Genomic DNA, 20,057 nt, shown 5'->3' with positions numbered 1-20,057 from the left:
ATACAATGTTGGAGCACACGGAACCGGAGGCGCAGCAGGCGCCTGCTTTCCCTCCCGTGCCGTCACTGCCAACAGTGGCGCTGTCACATCTACCGCCGGCCCCCTTTTCTTCGCCGTCCACTCCTGCCGCAGCTCCCGCCGCACCACTGCGGGCGACTCGCCTTAGCGGCGCGGCTCTCGGTTGGCCTGTCAACTCGCGCACCTCAAGCAATGGTCGCCAGACGCCTCGTGACTCGAGCGAGGTTACCGGTCACTGGGTACCGAGCCGCACCAGCAAGGAGTATAACACGTTTTCAGCGGAGGTGAATAGCCCGAGTAAGACGGCGGCAGCTGCCGCCGTGGCGCATAACAGCCGTCCCTCGTCACCCGGCAGCAGCATCCTGGGTGGCGTCGCAGCAACATCGGCTGCGGCACTTGAGGTCGGTGGCCGCCGTACACCATCCGCGCTGGAACAGTCGCCCAACATCAACTCTGGGCTGCGTCGCAGTGTGCCGGCTTTTCTCCAGCCTGGCGGAGGCGACAGCGTCGTGCAGCGCACGGTGCGCGCAACCTCATCTCGGGTAGACTCGACCACGACGGCGTCGCGGGGCCGCAAGCTACTGGAGGCTGCCCTCACGTCTCGCGGCGCCCGCCATGCGTCCTTGCGTAACACGTCTTTCTCCAGCGTCACAGCACATCCCCAGCAGCAACCGTCGGCCTTGGTGCAAGAGAGCCAAAGCGCACCGGAGGAGCGCAGCGCCGGGGCACGCTCAGAGATGCGTGGTCAATGGAGCTCTGCACCGACGCATAGAAGCAGCGATAAAGACGGGAACGCAGCCACAGACGCGTCGCTCTTGGTGCCGGGGCTGGAGACTCTATGCACCGGCAGCGCTTCGTCAGGGACAGGATACTCCTTTTCGTCGCGGAGCGTTCGGCTGACCATGGGCGACAACGGGGACTCCCTCACCTGGGATGCAGCTCTGCTTTCGAACGCGCAGGCGGGCGATCCCAAGGGCGTGAACGCACGTCACGACGGTCCTCAACAGGCGGACGCGCCGCTGCAAAGAGCCGACGCCGAGCGCGGTGACGGTGGCGGTCATGCAAGCGTGGCCGCGACCAATTCTCATCCTTCAGCGCCGCCGAGGAATCCCAATGGCCTTATCGAGGACGGGACGACTTTTTCGGGAGCGGAAGCGCCTGCAAACGCCCACACCCACACCCCACGTCTCGACGCGAGGGGATCGCTGCCCAGGCCAACCGACGAGCCGCCACAGAGTGGACCGAGCGCAGATGAAAAGAGTGCCTGTCGACAGGAGCACAGCACCGCTGTCATGACCAGCAGCAACCCTACTCTCGGTGCTAAGGCACACTTCAATCCATTCCGTGCGATGGCCGGGAAGAGCGGCGGCGGCAACACTGCTGCGTCGCCACCGCCACCACCGCCGACAGTGAGCCGGGAACAGCGATCTTGTCAGCAGCAGCACTGGGAACATCCCCAGCAGCAGCCACAACCGGGGCCTCTGCTGCATGGCGCACCGCACAGCGGTTTTCACAGCGGCGCGCCGCCCTCGACGCCGTCATTATCCTATCACGGCTTGGAGGCAAACCTACCAGAGAACTGGTCAAGTCCGAAGGACATTCCCACAGCGGAAGATGCCGGCGCTGCTGGTCTTCCTCTACCGCCGCTACCGCAACAACAGCAGCAGCCGCTCTTTGCCGCTGGCAGCGGCGACACGACAACAGCAGCTGGACTCGCGACTGGCTTTACCACGCCGCGAGGGGGTGGTGCGGGCTCGGTGTCTCGAGCACCGCCGCAGAGGCAGCAGCATCCACTGCCACTGTCAGACTCTTCCAGCTCACATGTGCCCCCCAACATGAGCCGCGGCCTCTACGCGGTGTCCCCCTACGTGCGTGATGAGGATGCGCGGGCTGTGGCCGACGGGTCGCCAGTACCACGGCGGCCTCTACCCTTCGACAGCGTGCCGCAGCTGGAGGAGACACAAAGGGCGACAACTGAGCAGGACGAGGGCGAATTTGGCGATACCGACGGCGGCGCGCTCGACTACACGCACGACAACGGGGCCCACGCTGTTCGTCGCTCCATGCAGGATGGGCTGAGTGAGGGGAGTAGCGCTGCCGGGCAGCACCAGCTGCTGCCGCCGCCGAATGGTCTTCACGCTGCAAAACCTCTCAGCGCCACCCTCACGCAAGCTCAGCCTAAAGTGCTACAAGCGTCTCAGCAACGACCGCCGCAGCTTCCAACACAAGAGCCGCATGCGCAGGAGCAGCGCCAAGAGGGGCCGACCGGCCGCTCTGCTCATCTCATACCGCAGGCATCCGGCCCTCCTCCGCCAGTTCTGCCGACGAGGACCATCTCCAAGAGTAGTGCCTTGCAACAGCTTCCGAACCCGGACTGTCCGCACAGCGCAAGCTTCTCTGAGAACTCCCTCTGCAAGGACAGTCTTCTAGCGCTGAAGCCGTCGCCGCGCTACGTGACTGACACGTGGAGTTGCCACGACTGCCCATCCTCGTCCAACCCTTTCCTGGAACCAGGCGAGAATTCTCTCTTCGCCCCGTTGAACGGGCCGCTGCCGGATGCGGCGGGCACCTCCGTCAACAGCACATTGAGTCAAAGGCCACCCCAAGCCCCGATGGGCTCTCTCGGCTCCGTTCAATCGGCTCTGGTGCAGCACGAGCCGCCGCAGCATTCGCAGGTAGTGAAGGCCTCCGGCTACTTGTCTACCTCATCTCTGGAGCCGAGCGGCGCGCCGCCGCCGCCGCCGCCGAAGGACCATCCAGCGCCGCCGATGGAGTCCAACTCTACCACCGCCCCGCTGCTAAACTTTCCCGGTGACGAAGGTGCCCTCAGCACCGCTACCGCACACACGCCAAGTGGTGCCACCCTGGTCAACCCTTTCTCCAAGTCCGCCCAAAACTCCAACTTCTACCTGAGCGCCACAAACATGAGTATCAATGGCAGCGGCGCATTGTCGGGCGGCGCGTCGCTGACAGGATCGTTTGCCGGCGGGGCAGTGCGCAAGAAGTCACGCCGCAGCGGGGCACCGTGCTTCGCCATCTTCGTCGGCGGCGCTACCCCCCTGCCAGGGGTTCAGGGTGTCAACAGCAGCGACAGGAGAGGCTTTCCATGCATCGCGGCGTGTTTCAACAACCCGAACTCCTTGTCGCCACTCATCGCGAACAGCACCCGGTCTCCGTTAGCGCAGCCGATCACCTCGGCTTCCTCGAGAACGGGGCCGGTACGAACCACACCGCTAAGTGGAGCTACTCGCGCTAACACGTCACCGGTGCCGCGTCCTCTTGGTGTGGGTACACTGGGAGGCAGCATCGGGATCTGTCTCAGCTTCTGTAGCGTGACAGAGGCGCTGACGGCGCGGGGGTCGATGGTGGACCGCAAGGGTATCCGGGGTACCGAGTACGGCCGGCGCTATGTGCGAGCCTTGACGGACGCGGTGCTGCCGTGTGTTCTGCTCGCGGACCAGTGGGCGGTCGGGGACGAAGCGACAGGCTCGGTGTTGACGGGGTTGATGGTCGCGCTGAAGGACTGCGTCCCAGCCCCGCTCGGTGAGGTGGTAGAGGTGATGCTGATGGACGCACTGCCACAAAAGGATGGAGGCGGCTTTGTGTGGAAGAACAACGGTGGCCGCCGACTCGCCGAGCTGCTTACGGCGGCGGCGCAGACTGACGCTCGTCGGCGCTCGGCGACCGCTCGTAGCAGGGGTACCACTGCAAGTGCCGCGGCTGGCACTGGTAGCACCAGCGCCACGGGGGCGAATGATGCGCTAATGGCAGTCTCGCCGCTGAACCCGGTGACCAGCACCGCTAGATGCGACTCGAAGGAGCGGGCTGCGGCGCTCCGCCGGGTGGAGGACCTGCTGTGCACGGGCCAGCGCGTGGAGGCGGTCGAGGCCGCCCTCGAGGCGCACCTGCACGTGCACGCGCTCCTGATCTCCATGATGTGCCCGACCAAGGACTTGTACCTACGCAGTGTCCAGGCGGTCATGCAGCAGGAGCTTTCGGTGACGTCTCCGCTCGCCCACGCCTACAGCATGTTCAACGAGATGCCACTCCCTCCCTTGGTCCCGCCTCCCTCGAAGACGGACGAGGAGGATGAGGAGGCGACGGCATTAGATGAGGGGAGAAGCATGTCGGAGGTTGCCCAGCACCAGCAGCAGCAACACAAACGGCAACAGCAGATGTTCTTGCGCGATCAGGAGATGCTGCAGCAAACGTGGCGCCGCCACGCTGCGGTTTTGCTTGCCAACTTCACTCGCCGCAGCGGAGATGGCCTGCTGCAGCTTGCCACGACGCTCCATCAGCTTCACCTCGTCGAGGAGGCGCACACGTGCTTGCTGCTACTGCACCTCACCCCACTTGGTATGGGGGGGCCGGTCCGCGCCGGTGCGGAGCCTCTTCCCCCGGCTTCCTCTCTGTCTCCGGAGAATGTGGAGGATCTGCTGCCGCGTCCAGATCAGCGGCAGGTCATGGAGGAGATACGGCGGCGCATTGGCGTCGTCGGCGGCACGTACCACCCTACGCAGGGATGCCGTGCAAGCTTCCTGACACCTGTCACGACGCTGCTCACGCAGCTGGTGCAGCTGGTGAGCGCGCGACTCGATGCACGGGCGCCTCCACTGTCGCCCCCCGACTCAGCTGGCCCGCCAGTGCCGTTTCACGGACTACCACACGGCCAGCCTCGGATCGACGTCGGGTACCGCATGATGCAAGTGCTGTGGCTGCGCGAGTTGGGACTTGACAAGGAGTCTGCGCAAGCGCTGCATGCGTTACTGCAACGCATGCCCCCACCGCTGGCCTTCTCTCTGCGCGTGCCGCCGCGCACACTCAATGAGCTCGTCTACCTCTTCGGTGGCGTGCCGCCGCTGTCGCCGTCGCCGCCAGCAGATGCTTTAGACGGCGCTGCTGCGGCAGCGAGGGGTGGGTCGGTCCCTGAGAGGGAGGCCACCACGCAGCAGCCCTCCCCAAACGCCTCCGTCGGACTCCCATCACACTCGCGCGAAGGGCTGCCGCAGAACGCCGATAACGAGGCTGATGAGGTGCCTAGCACAAGCAGGTCAACATTGGCGCGCGCCACCTCACAGGTGCACCACACCGGCCCGGTGCCGCCGCGAAACCCCCAGCAGCGAGAGGCGCCGACACCGCAGCACCCCTCATTACGCAACCGCGCGTCGCTGCCGTCCACGCCGCCTGGGACCGCCACCTCTCCGCTTACACGCGAGCAGTGCGCGGCCGCCCTCCAGCCGCCGGAGCGGTCGGCACCACCTTCTGACGGCAAGCCCGGCAACGCCAGCGCCAAGGAGGCACTGGCGCCAGCTGCTGGTAAGTTGAAGCAGCCCGCGCCGCGTCGATCTCGCTCGCTCGATGTGCTGCGCAACTTCTTTCGGCGCGGCAGCAGTGAGGCGGCTGACGAGAAGGCGGACGAGGCGAAGCCGATGCACCTTGATACGGAGAAGCCACCAGCGTTCGACCCTGTGACGGGCCGGTGGCTGTTCGAGGAGACGGAGGAGGAGAAGCGGCTGCGAGAGCTCGCCAAGGCAGGCCCGCCCAAGATGGCACTCAAGGCTGCGGGGCAGACTTCCGCGCCAGCAGCTTCTGCGGACGCATGGGGCCCATCCCCCGCTGAGTCGGCGCCGCCGCAGCAACCAGCACCGGGTAAAGTGCCTCAGCCTGGAAACGCGCGTCCTGGCCCTGGTGCTCTAGCCCCCGTTCATGCTGAAGGGGGCATGCTGGCACCTCACCCAGGTGGTGGCGCCCCGGCCTTTGCTGGCCGTGAGGCGCCGCCGCCAACGATTGCTGGTCGTGGTGCAGCACGGCCTGCTGGGCGGCCGCAGTACGTGGACATGTTCAACACGAATTAGTGCGCCTAATTCGCTGCAAGGCAAGGGAAGTGGTAGGTGGACTGGACTGCTGCACGCGAGGAGTGTCTTGTGAGCAGGTGGGCCGCGTAGCAGGTGACAGCGCCCTCTCCCTCCTTCCCTCCCTCCCTCTCTTGTCCTCCAACGGATGGAGGAGGTGGAGGGGGAGGGGGCTGGGGCTGTGCCGTTGTTTTGGTGACCATGGAGAGTGTTTTGTCGTGCTCTGCTGTTTTAAGCTCTGATGTCAGTCGAGAGGACGGGTGAGCGTGCCACTCGCACTCGCGCGTGTGCATGTGCTTGGGAGCTGTTGGTCCATAGCCGCTGATCCGGTGGAGGGCGTTTCGACGTACGCATGTGTGCAATGCCTGTGCGAGGGTGTGAAGAATGGAGGAGGTCCTGCTGATGCGGTGTGTCGTCGTCGGATGCCGTTGCCGCTTTTCTGCGAGCCCTTTCCTTTATCGTTTCCGTTTCTTGTTGTTGGGCTCATTCTCCACGTATGCAACTTCTTTCTTTTTCAAGGGTGCGAGCGTGTGTGTGTGTTGGTGTCTGCACGTTGTGGCCCGCACTCGCTCGCCACGGCGCGTCACCTAGTGTCGTCTCAAGACACGGCGTAATAACGCAAACGAAGCAAACAATCCAGACGGGAAACACCAAAGGGGCGCGGAGAGCGGCACGTCCAGAGCGTGAGAGCGGCCAAAGCTCGAACGTGTGGGTGCGTGAGGGTGCCGTTGCCGACAGGCGTGCTGCTGTGGACTTGCTAGCACAGGTGCTCGTGGGCGGCCTCCTCCCTCCTCCCCCCATTTCTCTCTCTCTGACGAAGCGCCTTCATGACATTAACGCTTACAAACATGCCGACATCTGATTTTTGTTTCTTCACATTTTCGGCATGGAAGGAGGACTGCCGCGCCTTTTTTCGCCGTCACTATGGCAGAGAAGGGAGTCGTGCCTCGCCTCAGCAGAGAGACGGTGAAAAGACTTGAGCGCTCTTGGCATTCATGCCCTTGAGCCTTTCTCTCTCTTTCTCTCTGTGTGTGTGGCGGCACACCTCTAACTCGCTTTCATCTTGCATTGTCTTCGTTTTATCCCCCTTTTCTCTTGGACACGCCGCAGATCTCAGCACTAGCACCAACAACAAGACATTAACGCACACTCACCAACTCAGCACCCACAAACGTCACCACCGTGAGTGCGCACCCTCATTACACCACACACATACAGACAGACACTCACTCGGCTCAGCATCTCCCCTTCCGTTGCCCACCCCCTCCCCCTTCAACCGCTGCACCCGCACTCTTTGGCGCTTTTCCTTGGCGTCGTACGTGAGGCACCACAGAGATTTGTTCGACAAACTGTTTCTTCGTGGGCAACGATGAGCGCCACGGACGCATCCATTACAGGCGCGGGGGCCTCACCGGCGTCTCCGGTAACCCCGCAACCTCCGCCAACTTCTCCGGCGGCTACCGGGCAGGCTTCAACGGCAGCCGTGACCACGTATACGGTCGGCATCGACATTGGCTCCGCTACCACTCGCGTGGCTATCATGAATCCAGAAAAGCTAATGCCGACAATTATACGGAACGCCTTGGGCAACGAGGCTACGAGCACCGTGGTGTCGTTTGCCGCGAATGAGGCTCGCTCTTTCGGCGAGAACGCGGCGGCGCGGCAGGTGACAAAGGCGTCGGAGACCATTGTCGATCTTGCACCGTGGATCTTTGGCTACACGTCTGGGGAGCAGGTGCCAAAGGACACCGCCGTGTCACTGCAGGTGGTGTCACCGGCTACCGCCATGACCGAGGCTGTTGTCTTGAAATCCCGGCAGCTTGGCACGCAGCAGCACCTTACCCATCCGGCGCAGGTGGCTGCCTTCTACATCAAGTCGCTACTGCAATTCTTGCCGGACAAGGAGATGATACGCACTTCTCCCGTCTGCCTGGCCGTGCCGTCTGCCGCATGCGCGGCTTCCTTCGAAGCGCTCCGCCAAGCCACTTTGCTTGCTGGCTTGCCGCAAGAGCAGACGATAATCGCCCACTCAGACGAGGCCACCGCCGTGTACTTCCACCACCTTCAGTACAGAAGCCTACCCGCGAATCACGACGGCGCGTCGGTGCCAGTGGTGCTGATTGACATTGGACAGAGCTGCTCTGTCGCTTCCCTCATTATTGCTTCTCAGCCGCGCGTGGAGAAGGTGGATTGCCAGACGCTGCGTATGGGCAGCGAGTACATCGATGCTCTTCTCTGCAGCCACGTTTACAGTGAGCTCGGCAAGAAGTTCGGCGCAGCGGCGGACCCCTTGCGTGGCGACATGAAGTCGTTTCGAAAGATCCTGCGCGAATGCCGAAAGGCCAAGGAGGTGCTCTCGACGACGGACGAGACGCAGGTGCAGCTAGAAGGTCTTATCGGAGACATCGACATCGTCGTTTCCGTAACGCGTGCGATGATGGAGCAGGCGGCGCTGCCGTTTCTGCAGGCAGTGCGTGCGATGCTCACGGCCATCAAAGAGAAGCTGCCGTCGCCGAACGCGACGGAGGACGGCTCACAGGCAGCAGCCGTGCCCCCCCGCGTTGAGGTGATTGGCGGTGGGTGGCGCTCCGCGTGTGTCATGGAGGCGATCAGGGAGGTGTTCGGCATCACGCGTGTCGGTGTGTCGCTCGATGCCAACCTCAGCGTGGCGGAGGGCAGCGCCATCCTCGCTGAGGTGCGCCGTTTGACTCTCGAGAGGCAGCAGCAGCACCAGGACGAGGAACAGACGGCACAAGCCACCGCCGCACCGTCGGTAGAGGAGGCTCACCAGGTCGAGCTCATTGGCTTTGATGTCCTTGACGCGAACTCTCCCATCAGCCGACCGCTCTCCGAGGCAGGTGTGAAGGCCGTGACGGAGTGGATGGTGCTGGAGAAAGAGATGGAGGACAGAGACGCCCGCATTCACGAGCGACTGGCCGCGCTTAATCGGCTTGACTCGTACGTTCTGCAGACCCTGGCTGCGGTCGACAACTGCGCTGCGTCGAGTGAGAGAAGGACCGAGATGCGGACCTACATTGAGGAGGTCGACGCGTACGTGCGCAGCGAGGGCGATGAGGCAAGCACGGCGGAGCTGAACGAGAAGCTGGCGGCGGTGCAGGCCCACGTCACGGAGCGCTTCTTTGAGATAGAGGCGTACTACGAGAGCGTGCGTGCGGAGGAGAAGAGAAAGGAGGAAGAGCTGGTGAAGCTGAGCAAAGAGCGGCAGGAGGACGAGCTCGACTTGAAGAGCGACCCCCAACGTCTGCGCATGGCTCAGAAGCGACGTGAGCAGGGGCAGGGCTTGTTTAAGGAGGAGTGCTGGGCCGAGGCGCAGACACGCTTTGTGCAGGCGCTCTCCATTCTCGGCCAGCTCTACGACACAAACAGCGCGGAGAACAAGACGAAGAAGCGGGAGATCTCCCTCTCGTGCTACCTCAACATCGCCTCCTGCAGCGTCAAGCTCGGGCTGTGGAAGAACGCGGTGAACAACTGCACCAGCGCCCTCGAAATCGCGTCAGATCACCCGAAGGCGCTCTTCCGGCGCGGGCAGGCCTACAGCGCGCTAAAGGAGTATGAGGAGGCGGTGGCGGACCTGGAGAAGGCCAAGGCGGTGTCGCAGGACGACCCGGCTGTTGTGGCGGAGCTGAAGAAGGCAAAGGCCGCTCTGGAGGCAGAAAGGGCAAATACAAAGAAGATGTTCGCTAAGATGTTCTCGTAACGAAAGAGGAAGATCAGCACCGGCTGATTGCATGTGAACCCCGAAGGATTCTATTCAAGCGAAGGTACATCTTTGGGTGTGCGTGTGCGGTGTGGGTGTGAGTAGGCAGGGGGAGGAGGAGCAAGCGTGAAGGACGAATGGGAGCGGGGAAAGGGACGGAGTTTCGTGTATGGTGACGGCGGTGCTCTGCCCTCTTCTTTCTCGCCTCTCCCTCCCCCCGTCTTCTTCGCTGCGTGTGAGAGCGCAGGCGACTCAGACGATTTGCCCTTCAGGCTGTTTGCCTTTATTTTTTTTCTTGGGGAGGGTGCTTCTCTCTGTCCCTCCCTCTCTCTTAAGTGAGCATGTGTATTGCCAATACGAACACTCGACCCCTTCCATACGTCTCTCACCCTTCCGTACATCCTTTGACGACAGTCATAAGCGAGAGACGGTGTGTGTGAGTGTGTCTGCCGAGGGGGTAGGGTAGAGGGAGAACAGACATACAAGCAGAGGCGGACTTGGCTGGATGCGTAGCTGTGCGCCGTCGTGAGTGGTCAATTTTCGTCGCGTGAGTATTGCAAACCGATGGTGCTGCTGCTCCCTTTCTCTTCCCATCTCCGTCCCTACTCCTGTCTTGACTCCCTCACCTTACCTCCACGCGTTTGTCTTTCACGTATACCCGCCCTTCTCCTGCGCACGTCTTGCACCCATCTCCGACGTGTTCGCAGTGCACACACCCTGCCCTGCCGTGCCCCACGCTTCCTTTTCGTTTTCTCGCGGAGTTGCACTTGACTCATCTTTATTTTTCGTTCTGTGGTGCTCTCATTCGCGTGTATCATCTGTGCTCTTGCACTGGAGGTGGTGCGCACGCGCGCGTGACTCTCTCTCGCTGTGACTCTCATTTTTTTCTGGGCCCCTCTCTTTCTCTCTCTGAGTGTGCACTCCCTTTGTTCACTCATTTCGGTGCTCGATACTTTTCTCTGCGCGGCCAGGGCGGAGCCCATCGCGGACGTGTCAGGCCGTCCCACAGACGGTATCGTGGCACACACGCACAGGAGCATACGTTTGCTCATAGACAAAAACCCAAGCACGCAACAACAACAGAAAAGAGCATAGACCCTACAAAGAGAAAACACGCGTTCATTCTGGAGTGGATCTGGTTGCACCGGCATCCAGTCCTACAGAAACTTCGCGTCTCGCCATCTACATCACCGTCCATTACGTTCACTCATCTCCTCGTAAGCGGGAGGGGAGGAGGGGACAGTGCGGCCGCTTCAACTGGACCGCTGCCCCACTTGTTTTTCTTCCTCAGCGACAAAGGTGCTACGTGCCGCACACAGAAACACACACACACACACACAGACACGCGCCGCCATCCTTTTTTCTCTCCGCTACTCCCTCCCCTCATTAAAACAACCCCCCAAAGAAAGACGAATTGCATCTTTTTCAAGCCGGGCGGACTGTAATCTATTACCGAGTGTGCTCATCTTCTGCCTTGTGCTTTGACTGCGCAACCTTCGTCTGCCTGTGTATCCATCGCGCTCCCCATTCCCCCCGCCGATCCCAGAGGGGTGTCACCGCCCCCTTTTTGTTCGCCTCGCGCGCCCTCTCTCTCGCTACCTATCCCTCTCCTGATTTTGTTGCTTGCTCATGTCTGTGACGCCCACTACTTTTTCTCATGCCTGTGCCGTTCGTATGCCCTCGCCAACTTCCGTTAGAATAGATTCGCCTTGCCTGCCGTTTTTTTTTACTGTTCGTTGTTTCCACTCCTCCCTCCGTGAGCGTGGGTGTGTCGGATCACATCTCAGTTTTCGTATTTCTTCTTGACGTCTTGGATAGCGCGAGAGGAAGACGGCGAATCAAATGCCGTCCGCGTACGCCCATGAGCCAGACATGCGCGCGCTGCTGGCCATCACGCGCTGCGTTTCAGCCATTCAGCACTCGGAGGTACAGTCGTGCGCGGCCCTCTTTTCGGACGCACATGGCAGCCTCAAGCGTGATTCATGCACTTCTCACGCGAGAGTGCGTAGTGAAGTGGAGCTGACGGGCTATGGAAGCGGCACACGCGAGCCGCCGCAGGGTAAGCAGCCATCGTCGACGATGCGCCGCAACGGATGGCCCAACGCAGCGCGGCGGGCCCTTGCTTTCGAGGACTCTTCACCACCACCGCAACCATCCTTCTCGAAGCACACAGCGCACCGAGAGTGCAGTGCATTTTTCACTTCAATGAGACTTGCCGAGGAAGACATACAGGTGGAGGAGTACGTGCTGGGCAGGAACAGCGACCGGAATGCGTCCGGCATGAGGCACGGGGGGGCCCACGATACGCAGTCCGCTGAGTCTCGTGCATACTGGAGCTTCGACTCCTTACAGCAAGACAGGGACTTAATCAACAGTGGCACTGAAGCCAGAGGTGCCCACTTTTCGTCGTTTGACGCCCCTGGCGCGTCACGCGCTGCTTCCCTTGTGCCCCCCAGCGGCGCGGCTGCACGAGCGGTTTTGCAGTTATCGACGACTCTTTTTTCTCATCCGCAGCGCCAGCCACGATCACCGCCACCATCGTGGCCACCGTCGGAGGCAGCTGTCGCTACACCAGGACTGGGTGCACACCCCCTCCTTCTGAACATCAGCGCTGATATTTGTAGCAAGAACTCTCGCGCAGGCGACAGTCGCCACTTTACCTTGTCCTCCCTCAGCGCCTCAAAGGTGAATGATACATCGCGTATCACACGAACTGATTATGCATCCTCCGTGGACGGACTGTGCAGTGCTGGCGGTTTCGACCTTCCGCAGACGAGCTCCACGCGACATAGCTCACATCAAGCTCTGCAGCGGCAGCCGGACTGCCGGGATAAGGATGCGAGCCCCCGGCTGACTCGGTGGATGACCTCGGAGGAGGGCGAGGCATCTCTTGCATCGTCGATACGAAAGTCGGTGCACAACGGTAGCGCCGCCCCATCCGCAGCCGCCTCCCTCTCTCCGCCGTCGGTCACTGCGGCTGTGGCCCGCAACGGCAGAAGCGTGACGTCCAACGACGCGGAAGCCCTGAGGCCATCCGCGCGGTCTGCCGGTGCATATTCGCTTCCTCAGAGCTCAAGCGCCTCTGTCGCATCTCGTTATTCCGACTTCTTTTCCTCTGTTGAGCGCGGCGGCCGTCGCAGTACCCGTCGCAGTACTAGCATGCGCCGTGAAGGCCGCATGTACGAAGCGGGGACGACCGCAACGGGCAGCGGTGATACGAAGACTCCCTCACATGCTGCTCCCGCAGTAGCTGTAACTGGAACAGCAGGCAGGTTTACCCTCGATGCGAGGAGGCACCCAGCCGACAGACGAGCCGATGGCATTAACGCAAGTGTGCTGTGGGCAACTTCGGATCGCCCGCAGCGCGCCACACGTGCCGTTTCGGAGAAGTCGCCGTCCACCGAACCCGCGCCCTCCCAACCAGCCGCGTCTTCTTTACTGGATCTTGAACGGCGCACCCCGCGGGTGGAGTCGTCACCACTGCTAAGCACTTCTGTGCTCACTGTCACAGCGAGCGAGGCCTCATCGGCGCCATTTAATAGTCGGTCGCTGCACTTTTCTCTACCCTCCGCTGCAGCGGCTGTTGTTGCCGATGGGGCTCGTGTGATGCGGGCTTCGTCCTCGCAGAAGCCGACACGCAAGAGCGAGAGCGCCAACGTGCGTTACCCGGATGTGTCTCACACGTCGGCTTCATCGTCTCGTGCGTCCGCGTCGACATCTGCCTCTAGCGCCATGGTGGCCAAGGCGGACGCGTGTCTCGCTGAAGCGCCGCCGAGGCCGCCCGATGTACTCTCGAGGCCGGAGGCAGTGAACGCCGGTGCGGCACGTAGACTACATCCACCACCGCCCCTGCCTTCGCCGCGGCTTGAGTCTTCCCCAGTCGCTGATATGTGGAGCGCGAGCGTTTTAGTGCGCCAGTCCTTATCGCTACACGGCAGTCGCGGGGCAGAGCCGGTCTCAGAGAGAGTCGGGGAAACTCCGCTAGAGCCACCAGCGCGCACAGAGAGTCCATCTTACTCCCTTCCAAGGCGCCGACGGTCTCCACTCGAAGGCGCCGCGAATATGCCTGATGTGGCTGGTAGGGATGCCCAATCTTCCGTGTTCACTCTGGCGGGCACTCGTGATATCGCCGGGCCGGTGCAGTCGGTGGCGGATGAGGGGCAGAGGAGGGCAGTGAGCGACCCAGCTGCCCGACTGGGGCGAGGAGAGGAAATCCTCCATGGCTTTCCGGAGCGACAGCACGCAGCCCCACAGCCGAAGGCTATCGACGCGGCTGACGAGACGCCAACGGCGGTGAGTGGGATGGAGGACGACGTGCCAAGAGAAGCGAACGCACGCACAGCCGGCGACACATCGGGTCGTTTCTCAAGAGAGGTCAGCGAGGAGCGGCGAAATCAGCGGCAGCAACAGAAACAGCAAAAGTGGCATCACTATCTGATGCACGTGTCCCCCGTGAGGGCTTCTGCCGCATCTCCGCTGAGTCGACGCAGCGTAGCGGCTGCGGCTACTCATCACGGGGAAACAGGCGTGCTGCTGTCTACGTCACTGGGCGCCTCCTCAGCGACACTTCTTCCTCCTCCGCTCGCGCAACGTCGCCATTACACTCCATTTTGGGGTGGTGGCGGCGGCAGTAACACCTCTGTGCGCTCACGCACGTTCGATGCCGGACGAGGTGTGCAGGAAGCAACTGACAGGACCAATAGTGGCTGCGGTCGTTCTTCACCAGCGGTTTCAAAACTGGAAGCGGAGGAATTGGGCCACGGAGAAGCGACGGTAGCCACTGCTGAGGCATCGGGGCATTTGCGGCTGACGTCCCCGGACGTGAGCCGTGCAGCTGTTGCCTCGATGGGGAGAAGCGAAGAAGGGAGGGGCTCGTATCGAAGCGACAGCGGCAGCGGTGTCCGAGCAAGTGACACGAGGTGTGAGGGCCTTGACGGCGAGAGCCGCACTAACGGCACAACGGCGCACTGGCCAAGGCAATATCACGGGCACAGCGAGTCCACAACCCGACACAGAGTCCCAGCTGGCCCCTCCACCTGCCACCCTCCGCTCGACTCACTTCACAGCGCCAGCGCGGATTTCGACTGGGTCGCGAACGACCACGCAGTTCAGCAGCGACTGCAGCGCTACACTGGCGACGAGAGGCCACTTGCCGTGCCTTCATCTATCGACACGGCTGAGACCAAGTCAGCGTCTGCGCTGGCAGAGTTGGCGGTGCGTGAAGTCTCTGTCAGGCGGAGACGCGTGATGGACTCGCAAACTCCCGCCGCGCCGCCGCCCACCTGCGGTGCCATGGGAGCTGAGGACTTGGACCAGAGTGAGCCCACGGTATCGGTGCGGCGCGCAGGCAGCTCCACGAGCCGCGTCGAGGTGTTGCTGTGCACGTCATCCAATTCGCAAGCGCAATACCGAACCTCGCCACACTCATCGCACACCCCGGTGCTTGGACCATCGATTACGAACAGAACCGGCACCCCGTGCATGGACTCGTTCGGGTCGCTGGAGCACACCCCGCTGACACGATCCGTGACCAGCTCAGCCGCGATGGAGAACTCAACGACAGAGTGCGACGCCCCTGTCATGTCAACCTTCTTTGCAGATGACCACGTAGCTGACGCAATCCCGGCGGCAGCGGCTGCGCGAAAAGTGACAAGGGGGCAAGGCAAAGGCGTAGCCGACGACGTGCCTGCCACACAAGGCCTTGTGCTGGGGGTGGATGAGAAGGCCAAGGTGCATCTCCGGCGTCATTACGTTGAGAGCGACAGCGACCCCGTGCCGCGCTCGTCAGTGGAACGGTCGTCGTCACGTGGTTCGCAGAACTCCGAGCAACCGTCTCGTGCCACTCAACCAGCAGTGCGCACTTCTGGTGACGCTGGCGCGAAGGCTGACCGCATCACATCATCGACCTCTTCAGGGACGAGGAATGTGCTGGCCGCTTGCTCACATCCTACCCCCCTGATCGGTGGCCTCCACAGCAATTCGGTGTTCAGAGCATGGCCTACGCACACCTGCCACGCAGCGAGCGCATCGGCAGGCCGAGGCGTTAGGGAGGCGTACAGAGGCCCATCGACGGATCTCGGCACTAGCGAGGAGGCGGGCAACAGCGATGGTGATGGGGTGGAAGATAGCCTCGACGACGCACCGACGCCGTGGGATCGAGATGCACCCTATCCTGACCCCGCTCTCTCCATTTACGACGACGACGTGTACTCGAGCGCGTCCTCCGCGTCAACACCGCTGCTGCCTCCGCGCGGGCCGCTTCGGGAGCCACAACGGCAGGTGCACCGACAGCGAGAGACTCCCCTGCTGTCCTCCTCTTTGGCACACGTGAGCGATACGGAGGACAAGGTGACGGCGCTGAAGTCGACGGCCATCGCTCACGGAACAGAGTGTCGCCGAGCGGAAGCCGGAGAGGGCAGCTGCCGCCGCCGCGTGGCGCTGGAGTTGTCTTCCTCGATAGCTTCGATCAACGCGGCCCCGTCGGCGACGATCTCGTCGAAGCTCCAACGTGGACACCACCCGGGCGAGAGACAAGAAGGAAAGCACGAGTCTGATGAGGTGCTAAAGACTTACAGTCAGTACTTGCAACAGGGGCAGGAGGCCCAGGATGATGATGTGCAGCCGCAGGCATTGTATAGAGCGCTTAGCAGCGATTTCTTTGCTAGTAGGTCGTGCCCTCGCTGGGGCAGCGAAAGCACGCAGCCCTACGACGCGGAGGGGAGCCACAGCCGAGGCGACATGGTGGATGAGGTCGAGCATGAGCCAAACACGATAAGGAACGGCGGTGGTGGCGGTGGCGAAGACCGTGGAGACTTCGCCGCGTGGGCCCCGTTCTCGCTGCCGTCACGCGAAGCCTCCATGCAGGCCGACGCCCTGATTGGGTCCCCCGCGGCCGAGTCGCGTGAAGGTCGACCTTCTTCTGCCTCGTACTCATCGACTAACGGGACGGCGGCGCCGACGACGGTGTCAACGGCAACAGCGGCCAAGAGACCAGAGTGTCATGCATCAGCTTCATGGGGGCACTCGCACCTCTCCATTCCAGCGGTGCTTTCGAGGCCGCCGATTGAATCTGGAGCAAATCGGCCTTGGCGTCTCAATGGACTGCACCGCAGCTCTGCCCTCCCCTTCCGTGCTGGCGACTCTGCCGTAGTGTCGCAGGAGGCTGGGATCTACCCGCGACGACAGCGGGCGATGGCAGCGGCGGAAGACAATGCTGAGTGCGTGGCGGAAGCAGACAGCTTTGGCGCCGACGCGGATGAAGATGAGGATGGCGGGTACTGCAGTTACGGATGCGAAAGCGATCTCATCTACGTGTGATGGCCTCGACACCGCCGCCCCGTCTACGCCGCTAGTAACGACTGTTGCGCTACCCAGTGAGGACGTGGCGGTGGTGTGGCATGAACAGTGTGCTCGCACAGTTTGCGTGTGTTGGTGATCGCTGCGGGCCAAAGCGTTCCCTGCTGCCCTTCTTGTTTCCTTATAAACGTGTATTCTCTGTGTGCTCGAGATTCGAGCACCGCACATGGAGTGCATGTTTCTCTGACTCTCCCGCTCCACATCATTCACCCTCTTTCACACAGTTGCGCTGTCGACAACGATGCCCCACCGCTACTGTCGCTGGGAAACAACGACTCCAAAAGCTGAAGGACAGCAGCGCGGCCACAAATCGGGAGGCACGTGCCATGGTGGTCGTGCCGTTGTGCCTGCAAGCGCTTGGGCTGGCAGATCCCCTCTGACGCTGAAGCAAAACGCGCCGCGTCGTGCGCACACGGTAAATGGCGTTCTCATGCTTCTTCTTTGCCGCTGTTTTGTGCTTGCCCTTTTACTCTCATCATGGATGAATCGCCTTCTCTTGCCCTCTTTCGGTGCACATCCCTGACGCCGCGGTCCTTGTCTTGCACCACTGCTACTACCTTTTCCTCCTCCTCCGGGGACTTCCCCACGTGCACACCCCTAAAGCGCATCTGCTGCTTCTTGTTGACATACCAGCACGTGCACACAGCGGCCAATACGCATCTGTGCCCCCTCCCCCTCCCCCATTGGAGGAGAGGAGGAGGTGAGCGTGTGCCGCTGAAGGAAGAAGACGACGAGGGAAGAACGAAAAGGCGAAAGAACCCACCCCGCCAACGCCGCACGACAAGTGTTTTTGGAGGAAGTGGGGCGCGGAAGGAGAGGGGGGTCAAACAACCTTGAAGAAGCGCTGGTGCCTCTCTTACCTGTTTGCCTTTCAGCTGTTCTCCTTCCCCTTCTTTTCTGTCGTCTTCGCTCTTCATCTCTTCTTTTTTTTCCTTTGTTGCTTGCTGCCTGGTGACTTCGCTGCCCACCACCCACACCCCCTCCCACCTTGTACCTCCTCCGCCCCTCAGTGGTACGACGATCCCCTTCTTTGCTTTGTTCGTTCTTTTTTCTTTGCCTGTCAGCTCACAAGCACGTGCACACACCCACCCACACACACAGAGTGCACTGTGTTTCCTCTTTCTCCATTATCCTAATCCCTTCCTTCCTGCTGCTTTTTTTAAACCCCACTTATATCCATTTTATTTTGTGTTTGGTTAGTTGTGCTAAAGGAAAACGCTTCACGCGTGCTTCTGTTTCTTGCCACACACACAAACGCACACACATACACACACAGAGTGCACCGTGTTTCTAGCGTATTGTGTTTGCCTCCGCCTCCGCGTCGCCTGCAAGAGCGCGCGCCACTACACAGCACCGCGTCTCCTATGACCATGGTCTCTGTCAGCAGCAACAACGATGAGCCTTCTGCCGCGGCGGCTGGACAGGCGCCTGCGGGCCGTGGGCAGCTGCACCCGGCGACACCATCGTGCTTTTCTGCAGCGCCGGATGTTGTGCCTGTTGAGCTACAGGTGGAGACCATGTCCTCCCTATCTAGTCGCGTGTTCCTGTATGTGTGGTACGTCGTCCTGGTGGTGGCGTTGGTGGTGCACTCCAACGTGCGCTTGCAATGGAGCAGCCGCAATTTCTGCGGGGCTGCAGAAGAGGTGTCTGTCTACCATTTGGAGGAATGGAACAGTAGTGCCTGCCTGACCTGGGAGGCGTACTGGGTGCGAGTGGTTTATCCACGGAGGCTGTCGCGGGATTACTCGAAACAGCAGCAGTGGATACCGCTGGAGGGAGCGGGCGCAGTAGCGGACATGACTTCAGCGTTAGAGAGCGGTGACTCGGCTCATTATCGATACGTAGCGTGGCCCCCAATGGATGGGGTACTGAGCGCCAGATCTACCTGCCGCTCCTGCAGCAGCGGTGACGCTGTCGTCCCGTCTGAGCACTGCCTCGTTCCGCATCCTTCTCAGGAGGAGAGACAGGTGGGCGCTGCTTCGGTGCGCCAGCGCGCTGCTACGTCATCCTCGCCGCAGGGCTCCCCCTTGCAAGTCAGCAGCGCATGGACTCCGAGTGGTTCCACTATGCCGCCGTCGCCGTCGACAGACCCGACGATGCCGCCGCTACACCACAAGTACAAGCTGCGTTGGACGGCACAAGCTCTAAGTGGCGTGCTGGACCACCAACTCAATCGATTCCTGCACGTCTTCATTAGCCTCGCCTCGCCTTTAGCCATAGACACAGGAATGTCGTCTGGCAGTGCGACCTGGGGCACCTCTGTGAAGTACTCGCTCTGGGGTGTGCCACAGCGAGTCTACGAGGTCCTCGTAGCACTGGAGGAGACGTCGCTTACTCCGTGCGCAAACAACTCGGAAAGCAGCAGCGGCAGAGGCGGGGACAGTGGCGGTGACAGCAGCAGCATGAGCAACCAGTCAACGTACGTGTACACGTATCGCGCAAGCGTAACCTGTTGGCGTGATGCGCCGCGCTGCAGCAGCATCGTGCTCCCCTCCAGTGTGGTGATCCCAGTCAACCACAGCCAGCTTACCTTGACACTGATCGACGTGGACGCTGAGCTGGCGGAGGCCTCACTACGCAGCTTCATGGCTGACCACGGTGATGACGACGACCTAGATGGGGTGCCGACGTCGCGACCCCTCGCATTCGAAGGCGCTCTTGCAGGCGCAGTCGACTCGCCCTGCACGCATCAAGGGTCAGCACCGCGGCGCGCTCCTCTGGCGTTGAACGCGACACCGAGGCCGGTCCCTTCGAGCTCGATAGGGGTCATGTATCAACGGTCGCAGTACACGATCGGCACGCTGGTGTTTCGCTACCTTTTCCTGCTTGTGACTCTTGTCTCGATGCTCCGCTTCCTTTACAGCAGTCGGCCGGCGCACCGCATGCGGTTTGAGCAGAAATGGACTTTGGCGGCTCAAATCGGGCTCATCTTCTACCTCAATCCCGTCTACTGGTGGTGCATCTGCGCCGGCGAGGGCACGCGACGGGGCAGTGTGAACGGTATTGGAAGTGCGAACCAGAGCACGCCAACGACACTGCCTGCGCATGCCCGTTTTTTTCTACAGCTGCTACGGCTCCTCCTCTACTATATCGAGTTTCACATCCCGACGTAC

General features: G+C 61.6%; 3 protein-coding genes across 3 annotated transcripts; all 3 read left to right on the top strand.

Annotated features, from left to right (window-relative positions):
- Nucleotides 1–5: 5 nt before the first annotated feature.
- LMXM_08_29_1230 (conserved hypothetical protein) lies at nucleotides 6–5,873 on the top strand (the record flags this gene model as incomplete). Its single annotated transcript, XM_003872385.1, has 1 exon — nucleotides 6–5,873. One exon carries the CDS (start codon nucleotides 6–8, stop codon nucleotides 5,871–5,873), a length of 5,868 nt encoding a protein of 1,955 aa, XP_003872434.1.
- A 1,537-nt stretch (nucleotides 5,874–7,410) lies between these two features.
- On the top strand, nucleotides 7,411–9,588 carry LMXM_08_29_1240 (hypothetical protein, unknown function; the record flags this gene model as incomplete). The annotated part of the gene is made up of 1 exon (XM_003872384.1): nucleotides 7,411–9,588. One exon carries the CDS (start codon nucleotides 7,411–7,413, stop codon nucleotides 9,586–9,588), a length of 2,178 nt encoding a protein of 725 aa, XP_003872433.1.
- A 1,842-nt stretch (nucleotides 9,589–11,430) lies between these two features.
- Nucleotides 11,431–16,905, top strand: LMXM_08_29_1250 (hypothetical protein, unknown function; the record flags this gene model as incomplete). Its single annotated transcript, XM_003872383.1, has 1 exon — nucleotides 11,431–16,905. One exon carries the CDS (start codon nucleotides 11,431–11,433, stop codon nucleotides 16,903–16,905), a length of 5,475 nt encoding a protein of 1,824 aa, XP_003872432.1.
- Nucleotides 16,906–20,057: the final 3,152 nt, after the last annotated feature.

This window comes from Leishmania mexicana, chromosome 8 (assembly GCF_000234665.1).
Source record: "Leishmania mexicana MHOM/GT/2001/U1103 complete genome, chromosome 8".
Classification (NCBI taxonomy): Eukaryota; Euglenozoa; class Kinetoplastea; order Trypanosomatida; family Trypanosomatidae; genus Leishmania; species Leishmania mexicana.
Note: the sequence above shows the minus strand (reverse complement) of the source record. Positions and strands in the feature narration are given on the sequence as shown.